Source organism: Cottoperca gobio, chromosome 21 (genome assembly GCF_900634415.1).
Source record: "Cottoperca gobio chromosome 21, fCotGob3.1, whole genome shotgun sequence".
Taxonomy (NCBI): domain Eukaryota; kingdom Metazoa; phylum Chordata; class Actinopteri; order Perciformes; family Bovichtidae; genus Cottoperca; species Cottoperca gobio.
The window spans coordinates 18,859,742-18,873,368 of NC_041375.1; the positions used below are offsets into that span (position 1 = coordinate 18,859,742).

Here is a 13,627-nt window from a genome sequence, read left to right on the forward strand (position 1 = left end):
GAAAGACAGTGAATTTTAAATGACAAAAACATACTCTGGGTCAACATGTTTACCTACAGCAGCAGACCTTCCTCAGGTTCCTTACGAGGTAGGAGTTGCTTTAAAATGGTCAATGTTTTGTGACAATGCTACTTGTTCTTTTTTTCTCTGGCATGTTTAGTGAAGCATGAGCTCCAGAGGAGGAACACAAATCTGCTGCCGTCTACATATTGTGAGCGTATTAACTCTCGCCATAATGATCAATTAAGGTCATCGTTTTCACTGTGAGCTCTCTGGTTCCAATATAGGCATATGGGGAAATTATAAAACAAATACAAACAATGAAGATTTCTTCCTGTATATTCCACATCGAGTCTACTGTAAAACTATTTTCATTTGGACATTGCTTGGTGTGAATTCTGGATCAAAGCATGTGCGGCTACACAGAGAAGATAGTTTTTGGCTTTATTTGCCTGAATTTGTAGTTTTCTAGTTAGTGCTGAGTAATTCGTGTTTAGTGGCCACAGGGTGTGCATAGTACATATGCAAAACACACAAGGACAATTATGTTAATGTGCGGTGGTGAAATGGAGAATATCACAAACTGCTCGATGTGTAGGATGATCAGAAAAGACTAAAAGGGCATCAGTGATAACCTGATGACCGCGGAGAACATTATACCGCCAATATGAGTCCCGACATTACCAAATACAAGTATAAAGAACCCAGGAGAACTCCGTACCTCCTCCATGTCGAAAGAGTCGGTGTTTTCTGTTCTCTGATTGGTTGACTGAGAGTCAGCTGATTCCGGTTGATTCTCTCCGTTGGCTGCTGGTCCGGTGCCGCTTTGTTCAGGACGAATGGGAAACAAGATGTTATGGTGCAGTCAGACTGAAATTCGCTTGGTAACGAGTACTTTTATTATTTGCTGATAATACTTAGGAGTAGGATTTTGAATGAAGGACTTTTACTTGTAATGAAGTATTAATACACTGTTGTATTTTTACTTAACGGGGCAATCGACAACTTTTCAACTCCCCACCCCCCAGCCTTTATAAGTGGTATTATTGTACGCACCTCTGTCGCAAAAACAACCAGATTGCGTTCTGTTTTTCTCAGAGTCTACCACTTGCGACAAATTTAGCAACTTATTCATACCATCAGGGAAAAAGCAAGAAATATTGACCTTTCTTAACCACCAAGCTTTATGCAAATTAATGTTTGATGAAGTCGCCAACATGCCAATGATTATATGATAGCGATGATGGAGAAATCAAAGCTTATAGGGAACTAATCTAAACGCAGATGGTGTCATTATTCTATAGCCATTACATTGTGCAATAAACATTTAATTCATAATGATAAGATTAAACAAAAAACTTTTCTTTTGCCACTTTAGCAGACCCACCACTGCAAACTGCTAACATTAGCTACGGGTCTTTACCTGTCGTCTCCCTCCCCGTTGGATTCCTCTGTGACCGTCGGCAGGGAACAGCCGTCTTTCTTGCGCGTCTGTTTCTGGTTGACTGTCTCGGCCTGGTGCTCGGGGTCATTACTGCCACCTTCCTGCTCTGGACTGGCGTGTGCGTTAGCGTTGGTGTGTTTGTGATCAGAGGTGGCGTGTCCGTTCGGCTGCGAGTGTTGGTTATGTGTGTGAGCTTCAGGCGACTCGGAGGCGGCTGCAAGCAGGTTGCGTTTGCTGAGTTTTTTCTTGAGGAGTTTGGCAAGGATGTGCTTCTTTCCAGGAAGAGGAGACGACTCTTCACCTTCTCCTCCTTCTACTGGGAGAGATACAAGACCAGATACAAGGTCAGAATAAAGAACATGTACGTCTGCATGTGTTTATTTCTTTACTTCTTTTTACATTTAATGTTTTCTCTTATTATGGTAGTTAATAATCAAGTACATTTGGATGTATCTGTACACACATGTATTTTGTAAGTCAGTTTAAGACTTTTCCCATGGCTCTCTGCTCCTCTTAAAGTCTCGACTACATAAAAAACAGTTCTACAGCGGACTTGGTGTGGTTAGTTACCTTGGTCCACCGAGCTGATGCTTTGGACAGGCTGACCAGTAACTTGACTGTAGAGCTGGAAGAACTCGTTAGCTACTGTAGTCAAGACCTCGATCTGACGGAAACGACCTGAGTGTGACAGAAACGAAACAAGACAACAAAGTTATAAAGTTTTTCACAGAGCCAAAATAAGACAGAAAAGTGCGTGTGTAAACCAGGAAATATAAACGCTACTGAAAACAAAAGAGGCTGTTCTTAATCTGCTGCTATAAGTGTGATAACTGAGTAGATCAGAAGGCAATTTAGTTAAAAGTCTAAACATGTCAATATCCAGCAGCGCTCTTCCTCCTCTTAGCCAGTTCAAATACTTCTGCTGGTTGGATGTTTCCTGGTGTCTCTGAGCTTGTTTTTAAAGCTTATTTGTTTTAGTAAATGTCCACGGTGTTGTATTAATAAAGTTCTTATCTTATGTGCCTAAAAAAACACAATGCAACAGAAAACGTTCAGTTCATGGCCTATACACTACCATCTGCTAACGATCCCACAATGCAATGAGTCAGATGTTATAGGTGCAAAAATTAAAGTGGAACAACCTCCCCCGTCAGTGATGATGCAAAATGATGATGAGTGTCAAATTTCCCAAAACACTCACTATAGAGTTAACTGTTCAATGTTTTTACAAAAGGGAGTAGTCCAATAATTATTGGATATAATAGTAATGAGATACCAGCCATCCCATTGCCTGTTTCTTTTACACTTGTTTCATTAAAATAAGAGTTTGGGATTTAATAATTATCTACAGCAAAAGAATGCCAGGCTAAAAGCTTCATGTTGGGACTGGACACAGACGTCAGAGCCACTCCTCGCTCCCTTCTTCTTCTGTGGTTGTGTAAGTGGAGCTGTCAGTCTCGTCTCTAACAGGATGATGACTTGCATACTTTCCCTCCTTCCGTACTCGTCCCTCCTCCCCACCATCCCATCATCCCGAGCTGTCTAAATACTTGTCAGTCTGTTACAAAACACAGACTTCTGTCTCTTATCCGTCGCTCTGTTAACACCACATAACTTTCTCTGATGTCATCACCTGAAATATAGAGCCCAGGAATCTACTCGCTCTTAATCTCTCACCTTTGATCCCATTCTGAGTTCTAACTCCACTTGTTGTGGTTTACAAATGTTATATCATATTTTGTTGTTGTATGTAGCTGTCAGCTCAGATCAGCTTTCAACTCTTATCAACACAGCCAACAGTTTAAGCAGCAGCACTAACTGTGACACACAGCTCATGGAGGCTATTGATATCCTTTAGCACCTAACTGCCACAATTTGTGCCACAAATATCACCCCTTCTCCGAGTCTCGATTAGATCTTAACACAAAGACATGAAACACATAATGTTTGATTCAGTGTGACTTACACTTATCACTGTCATAATTACACATAATGAATAAATGTCCTATACATCCACTAAGAAATCAGAGAAAAAGACGCTTCTTATAACTCTAGAACCTTCCTGAGAATCATCACATTTTCTTCAGTATTAAAGTAATCCAGTGAAAGTTTTCTGCATGAGTACATTGCAAACAAGAAGTGCTAATAGTTTATTTTGTATACTTTTAAATGGTGCCACTTTGCCAAAATGTAAACAAATGTAGGCCCAAAAAACCCCCCACTGTAAACTACCTGCTCACACAAAACAGCAGACAGATGAAGTTGGCAACTAGTTGGTGAAGAAACCAAACCGGAGCTGAAATAAGTTTTGGAGAACTTTAATGGGATGGTTATGTTTCTCTGTGTTTTTCTGTGTCTGCTGGTGGAAGATTTTTGCTAAAATCATCTCATCTTGACATGACTACAGAACATGAACCTCTTATTACAGCAGCCGTGTGTGATGATAGTAATACTGTGTGAGTCTGTTTCCTGCTGACTGCTGACTCAACACTAATCCTCATTCTAAAACAGGAAATGAGGAATAAGAGAAAACGACACGTACTCTCTCTTTTTCTCTCTTCATCCCAAGAGATTCTTTCTGATGGTGAGAACAGAGCTTACATAACAAACAACGACACACACACACACACACACACACACACACACACACACACACACACACACACACACACACACACACACACACACACACACACACACACACACACACACGTTTGGGATCCGGGGAACCGATGGAACAGTATGAGAATGTTCTGGAAAAGAAAAAATGCTTCCAGCTTCCTTTCTCTTAAAGGAGCAGTTCACCTAAAACAAAAAAGAAATATCCAGTTCTGATCTCAATCAATGCCGCTTTTTGTGAAGCTAAGTTGCATTTAGTTTTAAACCAAACATTTACTACATCAGGCTCAATCAGGAAGCAATCCGTGCTACACCAGGACCTTTAAAAAAGAGGGGGTGGGGGCTCTGGCGATCAATTGCATGTCAATATATTTTTAATAACCAACAGTTGTTTTTGACATGAATACTTTCACAAAGAACGTGAATATTACGATGCGAAAGCAAATTATATTTTGGAACGAGGTAGATCTTTAACAATAAAAGTCCTAGACATAAACTGCATAACTGTTTACTAGAGGGAACACAAATAGAGCATTTTGCTAAAAGGGAATTCAATAAGATAGAGAAAGATGTTGAATCTACACGTTTTCTCTGAAGAATAAGCTAGTGCAAAACTATTCAAATCTTTTTTTGAACAAGTGCTTCTTTAGCTTTTCCACTTTCTCTCAGCGAGCCTTTTAATGTGTTCTCCCTCACAAGTTTACGGTCATCATGAGTCGTCTTGCTGCCCGTCATAATAAATGTTGGCCCACTTCTCTCCTCCTGACTCATTTCACTGAGCTTCAATGTGCATGCAACCAAACAGCGTGTGACTCATTTAGTTGTTATCTGCAGATAACAAGAACATTAGGCCGTGATCCTAAGATAAGCAAACAGAAACAATATGTATGAACGCACTGTGTCAGGTTGTTTGTTTAGTTTGTTTAGAAATCAAACATCCAGGTTAATACCTCTGGTGACCTTTGGCCATCAGACTGAAAATGAATCTCAAGTAAATTGAGCACAGCAAGTTCAAGCAAAAAGACTGATCAAGTCACTCACAAAGATATTATCAGATAAATTAATTAGACTTTTGTGAGGCTGTCCAAGTACTGTCCACGAGTACTACAAAATATTCAAAAAATAAATCTGCACCCAGGATATTGACAAGAAAGTGCTCCGACTACGCTGGAAGTGGTGTTGTGTTGCATTGTGTAGGTAGACATCTGCTAAATCAGATTTCACATCAACAAAGTAAAAATTATCGGGTTTGTGATCACCATAGAAAAATCGAGTTAGTGCTACAACACAAAGTTAAATAACACAAAACATAACTTTGCACCAAAGACGGTCTTTTTAATCTCATGCATGTGGTGGATGTGATGGTGTCCGGTCACATGACCTCCTCAAAAATGTGCGTTCCCAGCTCTGACAAATGTATGGTAAGCTGTGTGAACCAATCAGGGCCGTGACTTTTTACTTGTATTAATTAACTATAGCCAGCAATAGGAAGTGGAAGTTAAGAGACAAAAACAGAGATGGAACAAACAAATAAATTGGCGTGTCGGACCCAATAATCAAATAAAAATGTAATAATGCAATAAAACCCTATAATGTAATAACTTGACCAATAATGTAACATAATGTCCTTGCTGATATCGTAATAACATTTTACCAATAGAGCAATGCCTTTCTTTTTTTCCAAAATTGATGATGTAATAATTTTGACCGATAATGTAATAATAGAAAAAAGTACAATTTATAATATTGTTAGTGTTATATTAGCCTACTTAAAACACTAACATTTCATTTCTGGAAATGTAAAGGTTATGAGAGAGTTGAAATTTAAAACAGAAGGAAAGTGGGACATGAACCTGCCCATACCCGTGCAGGCTGATGGTCATTGTGCAAGGATCATCCATTAGACCAGAGAGGATCTTAGATTAGACACCATCAGAAGATGCAGAAGATGGCTAACGTTATACAAGCGAGCGATAAAAGGTGATAACTAGAGTCATAAGTGATTCTTATTGAAGTGTCTACTTCTCATTTCATTACATTATTGGGTTTTTATTACATTTTCACAATAATGTAAGTGCAAATGTTATTAGATTTTCAGGTTCGATTACTTTTTCAGGAAATTATCACAATATTGGGTGCTACAGGGCAGCTCACATAAGGTCAGTAAGACTTGGGGAACTGGTGCATCGTGCCAAATATAAATATGCTGCACTGAACATAAAGAAAACACCAGAGGTTCAGAGACAAAAACTTGCAAATGTTAGGACCACTTGGCTAAATGACAACCATTAACTCTCGTCTCTTCAAAGAAACTGGGACCTGTAATGAGTTTCAAACTGGCGAAAACAGCCAGTGATTTATCTTCCCACACACAGAGGATCTTTGGTTAAGCCTTTTTGTTTTGTTTTTACAGCACCAAGACAGTTAAACTGTCAAGAAGAAGAGAATCAGCCGTGTGTGTGTGTACGAGTTCAATTAGGGAGCCAGTACCTTCATGCAAACATGAGTTTGAAAACAAAAAGAGGCCAGGATGTTAGCAGAGTGTGTGTGTGTGTGTGTGTGTGTGTGTGTGTGTGTGTGTGTGTGTGTGTGTGTGTGTGTCTGTGTGTGTGTGTGTGTGTGTGTGTGACAAACAGATCTTTGTCCTTGATGGCCGTGTTGTCCAGGCAGTTGGCAGAACAGCTAAAAGAGCTGAAGGACCCCAACAAAACACCATAATAGTACTGGGAACAGGACACACACGCACACATGCACTAAACTACACTTCCTCATTACTAACGTGGTTGGTGTTCTGATGTTGTTGCCCTTCTGAAACTGACTATAGTAGAACACACTGTTGAGGATGAGAAGAGTAAAGTGCAAACATAAACAGTAGAACAGATGGAGGCACATACTAGTCAGAGCGTAGTTGGGGTTCTCCACTTCCATGCGTTGCAGCTGAGCTTCAAGGTAGACCTGCAGGTGAACCACAGGAATTGGCCATTATAAAACAGTATCAGTGAATAACTCCAAAAAAAGTTAATCTGGTATGTCCTCATTAGTAAAATGAAACATTTATGATCACAAATTTACCCAGAGCTAGGCTCATGACTTTAATGATCCCCTGAACTTTTCTGTACTATTACATTTAGTAAGGATGCTCTTATCACTGATCAAGGGGTCTTTTTAAAGCTATTTCTCCACGCCAGTCAACAAGCGATTCTGTTCCTCTGTTCTTTTTTTATGCGTGTGAGTGTTTGTCTTTTTTCGTTCTCCGTTTAGACACAACTGACAAATATGTAGAACTAGAATGGCACTCGCAGATCTTCGCCAATGGTGCACTTCTGTGCTCCTTGGATGGTACCATTCAAGTCGTTCTTCTGACTTCGGTGAGTTAATTAGCTTTAAGTCGTAATGTGGAAACAATATAGACACTACAAAGAAGATGCGTTTAATGCTTAGGGCGTTTAAACAACCCATTGATAGATGTTTCTAGGCTGTTGTTCGACACCACATAAATGCAGCACAAATGCCCTATCACGCAATGGTGCATCGCTACCAGACAGACACTGAAACTATCGCAGCAGATCGTTTTGATCTGTTCAGACAGACATCGCGGTGCCAGGCCCGATGTGGGATTGGTGTGTCCAACTGTGTCTCTCTCAAAGCAAATTAAAGAGCAGGCTGGAAAGTAGGCAAATGAGTATTGAAAACGTTTAATTTCAGAATTGATGAGTCATCTGATTGCCTCTTCAGATCAGCCTTTATAGAGACCAACAATCAAACTATGTAGAACGGAAATCGTCTGTCAACATAATTGGTGGCCGATTGATCAGAGCACCCTTCAAGTTTAGTTTAGATTAATTAAATAGGGCAGGATTGTGCGGTAGTGTAGGAATATGTTAGTGTGTAAGATTGATGTGTACTGGGGGATCAGGGTTAGGAACTGTTCACTGCGTCGGAGTATACTGGTTTTTGTGCTGTAGTCACCAGCAGTTCTATAGGCTTTGAACGCCACGTTAGTTGAGTTTGTTTGCAGTGTTAAAACACTGCTGTATCATCAGTACCTTGATGTCGATGCCCCGGGCTATGGAGGAGTTGTTGAAGAACCTGGAGGGAACCTTTGAGGCTAGGTCAGGTTCTTCTCGACCAAAACCAAGATTTAAGAGGATTTCCTCAGGGTCCTCCTCGTAAAGGTCCAGCAGCTCTGACACACTGTGGACACACACACAGACAGTCAGTCACTCAGTCAGTAAGTTAGTCGGTCAGTCAGTTAGTTCGTCTGCTGGTTAGTTTAGTCAGTCTAACCGCAGGGTAAGGAGGGTCTCCTCCGGGTGCTCCTCTGACTGCTCCAACACCTTTGAAACACTACGAAAACACAGACAGCCAGTTAGTACTTCGCACACACAGCTTTTTGTTAGTCTGTTAGTGAAATTGTTAGTTAAATATTTAGCTAGTGAGGTAGTGGCTGAGCCTCTCTGCAACAATGCAACAATGCAGCCTCAGCAGCCCCACCTAGAGGATGTAGAGACCAAAAGTAACCTGACCTGCAACAGAGCATCAGCCCCTCAAGCAATTGTTGTTTTGCGGCTTTTGTAGCCCAAAATGTAGGCTAATTTCGCAGTAGCCTTAAAAAAACGGACAAAGCACTCCAAAGTAGTGCTATATCAATCTAGATGTTGGAGATATCGGCTGTAGAGATGTCTGCCTTCTCTCCAATATAAAGGAACGAGATGGCATGCAGCTTGTGGTGCGTAAAGCGCCCAAAAATACATTTGAAAAACTCAAAAGCAATGTCTCTTTCCAGAATCATGACCAGGTTACTCAAGAATCCACAGACCTAGTTGTGAGCAGTTTCATGTAAAAACTGTTTTCTTCCTACAGAACTACACCCGCCAACCGTATCTCACACATGTATTGTAATTGTGGTGGCATGGTTACAATTAGCTGGGGATACATGTCTCTGACTTCCGGACCATCAGCCCCGGATCTCCCCAGGGCTGCGTTCTTTCTCCTCTGCTCTTCTCCCTGTACACTAACAGCTGCACCTCCAGTCACCGGTCCGTCAAGCTCTTGAAGTTTGCGGACGACACCACCCTCATTGGACTCATCTCTGGCGGGAATGAGTCGGCCTACAGGTGGGAGATTGACCGACTGGTGACCTGGTGCAGTGTGAACCACTTGGAGCTCAATGCTCTAAAGACAGTGGAGATGATAGTGGACTTCAGGAAGAGCCCAGCCACACCTGCCCCAATCACCATGTGTGACTCCCCGGTGGACACTGTGGAGTCCTTACGCTTCCTGGGCACCATCATCGCCCAGGACCTGAAGTCGGAGCTGAACTTCACCTCCCTCATCAAAAAAGCACAGCAAAGGATGTACTTCCTGCGGCAGCTGAGGAAATTCAACCTGCCAAAGACGATGATGGTGCACTTCTACAGTGCCATCATCGAGTCTATCCTCACCTCCTCCATCACCATCTGGTACGCTGCTGCCACTGACCGGGACAAGGTCAGACTGCAGCTCGTCATTCGCTCTGAGGAGAAGGTTATCAGCTGCAATCTGCCATCCCTCCATGATCTTCACACCTCCAGGACCCGGACGCGTGCAGGTAAGATTGCAGCTGACCCCTCCCACCCTAGACACAGACTTCTTGAGTCACTTCCATCTGCCAGGAGGCTGCCGTCCATCAGGACCAAAACCTCTTGCCATAAAAACAGTTTCTTCCCCTCTGCAGTCGGCCTCATCAACAAGGCCAGAGACCCCCACGGACACTGTCTCTCCCTCCCCCCTCTACACGTTACATTAACGTAATGCTTATATTGTATATTGCACATTGTCTACAGTCTATATTTGTATATATTGTTATTTAATATATATTTGACGATTAGCACCTACCCACAGCAAATTCCTTGTAGGTGAAAACTTACTTGGCAATAAAAAAGATTCTGATTCTGATTAATGTGTAAGGATTAGTTTTGATTGGCATTGGATTGTTTGGATGGTGGTTGATATAACTGGCAAGTATTGTGGGTAATATTGGAGGGATTAGTTGAATTTGCAATAAATAAATAAATAGTCTATAGATAACCACATGGTAAAGCCCATTTCATCTATATATATTAAAGGTGCTGTATCACATAACTGCTATGAGCTTCTACTGCAGCAGTGATTACATTCAGCTGTTTGCCCTACTTCCCCAAGAGCGAAGGTTTAAATATGTTTTTAATGGCACTTCAGTGGCCCTATGAAGCTCTGTGGTGTTTCTATACATCCCTGCTCTCCATGGATTGATTGGTTTTCTATCTTTCAATCTGCTGCAAAACTTTGTCACATCACACACAGCCTAGGAGTCTCTCAACCCTTTTATCAACAACATAAAACTGAGGATGGATTACCCATGATGCAACACCCATAGCCCACTATGGACCAATACACATACAATACACCATTCACTGCCAACTGCTGGAGCACTGCCCAAACCCTGGCACCATCAACCCCCTGCTGTGACCTCATCACTGCTCAACCACCACCAATAAATCCAAGAGACTCATTTCCACCACATACACTTAGTTCCACAGTAAATCCTCCGAACACAAATCTACCGACGATGCACCTCAGACATTAACATTATAGAAACACACCTGCTTTAATAATGGAGATCTAGAAAAGTGTAACCCCCCACATTTCTGATAGAGCAGTGACACTGTGAGCTGTTATTGTTCAAACCAGTGTATAACCAAGTGTTATACAAGTGGTTCCCAATGTTTTTCTGTTTCTGACCTCTTAAGATTTAGCAATATCTAACAATAACCATAGCACTCCCCCCCATTAAAAAAAAAACAGGGATTGATTCTTAAGGATTATAACATTAAAAGGTTCAAAGTGTAAAATATGACATAATTTACATTTAAAATATTAAAACAATTAATGAACATTAATAACAGAATGTGAAGAGTGTTGTGTTGCAGAGATATCTACTGAAATTAGCATCTTAATGCTCGGACCTGTAATACCACTTGTTCCTATAGAGGCGATGGTGAGTAGCGCTCAGACCAAAGGGAGAAGAAGTACAGCGTGTACTTGTAAATATTACAGCCAGGGGTTTCTGGTCTTTTAGAGACGCTATATTAAACTAGAAGTAAATCAGAAAATATTATCGTAATTCCGTGTAACTGCAATATTATTTTTACTTTCTTTATTCATGTTGTGTCCCATCAAATATATTCTTGGGACCCCTTTAGGAACCACTGCTTTACATGCCTGTGCCTTCAAAACAACACCTCTGGTTAGTTTTTAGTTTGAGTACAAACTAGCTCTCTGTAGTATAATTTAATTGGTTTGAAGTTTAATAACAGCCCTCTGCGTCTCCGCCGCTCTCTACCTGAGATCACTGTGTTACTTCCTGCAGAAACCTCCATGAGTCTGACTGAAGACTGACGAGGTGAACTGACCTGGACACAGTGCTGCTCTTTCCTGATCCTGTGGAGTTCATACTTCTTGCACTCTCTTTATACTGACTCCTCTTCTGATCCGCCGCAAGACCAAAACTATACATTGACATACACACAGAAGCATTAACAAACATACACAGAGTTATCAATCAGCTGTTATCAACTTTATTTACTGAATGTACAGAATAAAATAAAAGTGAACTCACCAGGATTCAGTTTTATTGTTACTGGACTGAAGATGGTTGGCTGCAGAGAAAAACGAAAATAATGATATATCAATAAAACAACATACAACATCAGTCTGTGACAAATTATTATTCTTTTTATTATTAATTAATCTGTCAATGTTTTTCTGATTGATAAAACATTTAGTCAAACCCACCACAAATCAATATTAAATGTGTAAATTGTTTAAAATAATAAAATTAAATCAGCACACTGTTAGTGGAAGTTAACATAAAGCCCATGTCAAAAGTAAACTTTGAGTTAAAATTTGAAAACGCAACTTTTTCTTCTGCATTAAGCGTTTTGCCTTCTGTCAATGCAGAGGTTGTATTTTTTAATGCTTAACTTGTTTTTGTTTATTTATTTTATGGGCTGTTGCTCTGGGAACTTTCGCCTGGCCTTGTGAACTTCCTTGCTGTAGTCAGAGAGATACTCTACATAATAGAAAAAGTGTAAGCAATGTTTTGAACAGTGCTTATGTGATCTAAAATTAGCTGCAATTGTCAGCATGTACAATACTACAGTACTAACCAAGCCATACAATGCATGTTTGAAAATATGTATCTGAGCTAAGCAGCCAAACTGGGTTACAACACAATAAGTCTAATCTAAGTCTGATTTTAGATGTTTCCTTATACTAATAATACCAGGACTAACTAGCTGTACTCTGCAACACATGTCTTCTTTATTTAGATGTCTTCTACATATGTCATCAACTGAGGATGCTAACTTTTTGCCCGGCTTTATGCAGCTTTACCATAATATCATGTATGTAAGTGCATATTTAGGACACTTAAACGACAAGATTCAAGTATTAAAACGAGTCTGCTGGAATCATCATCATTCCTCACAGAGTGAACGTTAGCTTCATTAGCTAGCTAGCTTGAACAGATGACAGACAGTTGTCATTTCAGTGAGCATAATCAGAATGAGAAGCTTTTTATCTCCACTATGGTCTGAAATGAAGGACACATTATTAAAAAAAATGGCTAAAGATTGTGGGTGTTAAATCTGCTGCAGAGAACTGAAAACACTCATGACCAGCTGCAGGTGTGACAGTTTTTTTTGTTATTTTTCTATTTAAAAAGAACCTGTTGGGACCTGTCACTGTATGAGAGTGCATTTCACTCTTTTTTCCACTTCATTTAAACTGAAATTCTTTCTTTAAATCCACAGTGTTTTCTTCTGTTTTAAAGCAGACGCCACAGCAACTTGCCTTCCTACTCTGAATTAATTGACTCACTTCCATCCTATTCACCCTAAATCCTTTAATTAACTAAATCACTTCCATCCTATTCACACAGTGACCCTTTAATCCCCTCCAATCCTTCCCTTATTATGTTTGACATCAATACAGCCCATTAGGATCTGTTCATACATGACATCGCCAAAGTCTTCTGCACCAATACAAATGACGAATGCTATTCTTAACACGATTAAAGCATTTACTGTCAGGACATGAAAACATGAGGTGAAGGTTAAGCTGATGACAAGAAAAAGCCAGAGCCACTTAACTAAAGAGGTTTTCAACGAATACTAAAAAAGGTACCATTATCTTTTCTTCCTAATGTCACGTCCACATAAACACAAGGCAAGTTAACTCAAATGGAGAAAGGTTGCAAATGTTCAAAGGTTGATGTGTGTGAAGATAAAACCTGATGCAAAATATAGAGGCAGCAGGAATGTATAAAAACTCAAACTCCTGGTGGAACTATCCCGAAGAGTTAAGTTTTAAGTCACACTTCACTCCAAATTCCTCAACATTATTCTTTAGTTTGATATAAAATAAAAGATTTAATGCATTAAGGTAAGTTCTTGTACCTTTTTTGTCTTTATTAGGGCATCTCTCAGCTTATCGTTTTGGTTTTACAGGCCAAAACTTAACTATTGTGCTTCACTTTCACTG

The 13,627-nt window shown here is 40.3% G+C and overlaps 1 protein-coding gene across 3 annotated transcripts in view; it reads right to left on the bottom strand.

Annotated features, from left to right (window-relative positions):
• The window catches only part of itprid2 (ITPR interacting domain containing 2), a 40,208-nt gene that overhangs the window by 8,156 nt on the left and 18,425 nt on the right, over positions 1-13,627 (bottom strand). For all 3 annotated transcript variants that reach the window (XM_029458664.1, XM_029458662.1, XM_029458663.1), the window contains 7 exons: positions 11,703-11,742; positions 11,497-11,592; positions 8,110-8,257; positions 6,958-7,018; positions 2,015-2,122; positions 1,424-1,760; positions 722-824 (listed from right to left, as the gene is read on the bottom strand). In XM_029458664.1, the coding sequence (XP_029314524.1) occupies positions 722-824; positions 1,424-1,760; positions 2,015-2,122; positions 6,958-7,018; positions 8,110-8,257; positions 11,497-11,592; positions 11,703-11,742 (893 nt within the window). The remainder of the gene's footprint in view (positions 1-721; positions 825-1,423; positions 1,761-2,014; positions 2,123-6,957; positions 7,019-8,109; positions 8,258-11,496; positions 11,593-11,702; positions 11,743-13,627) is intronic.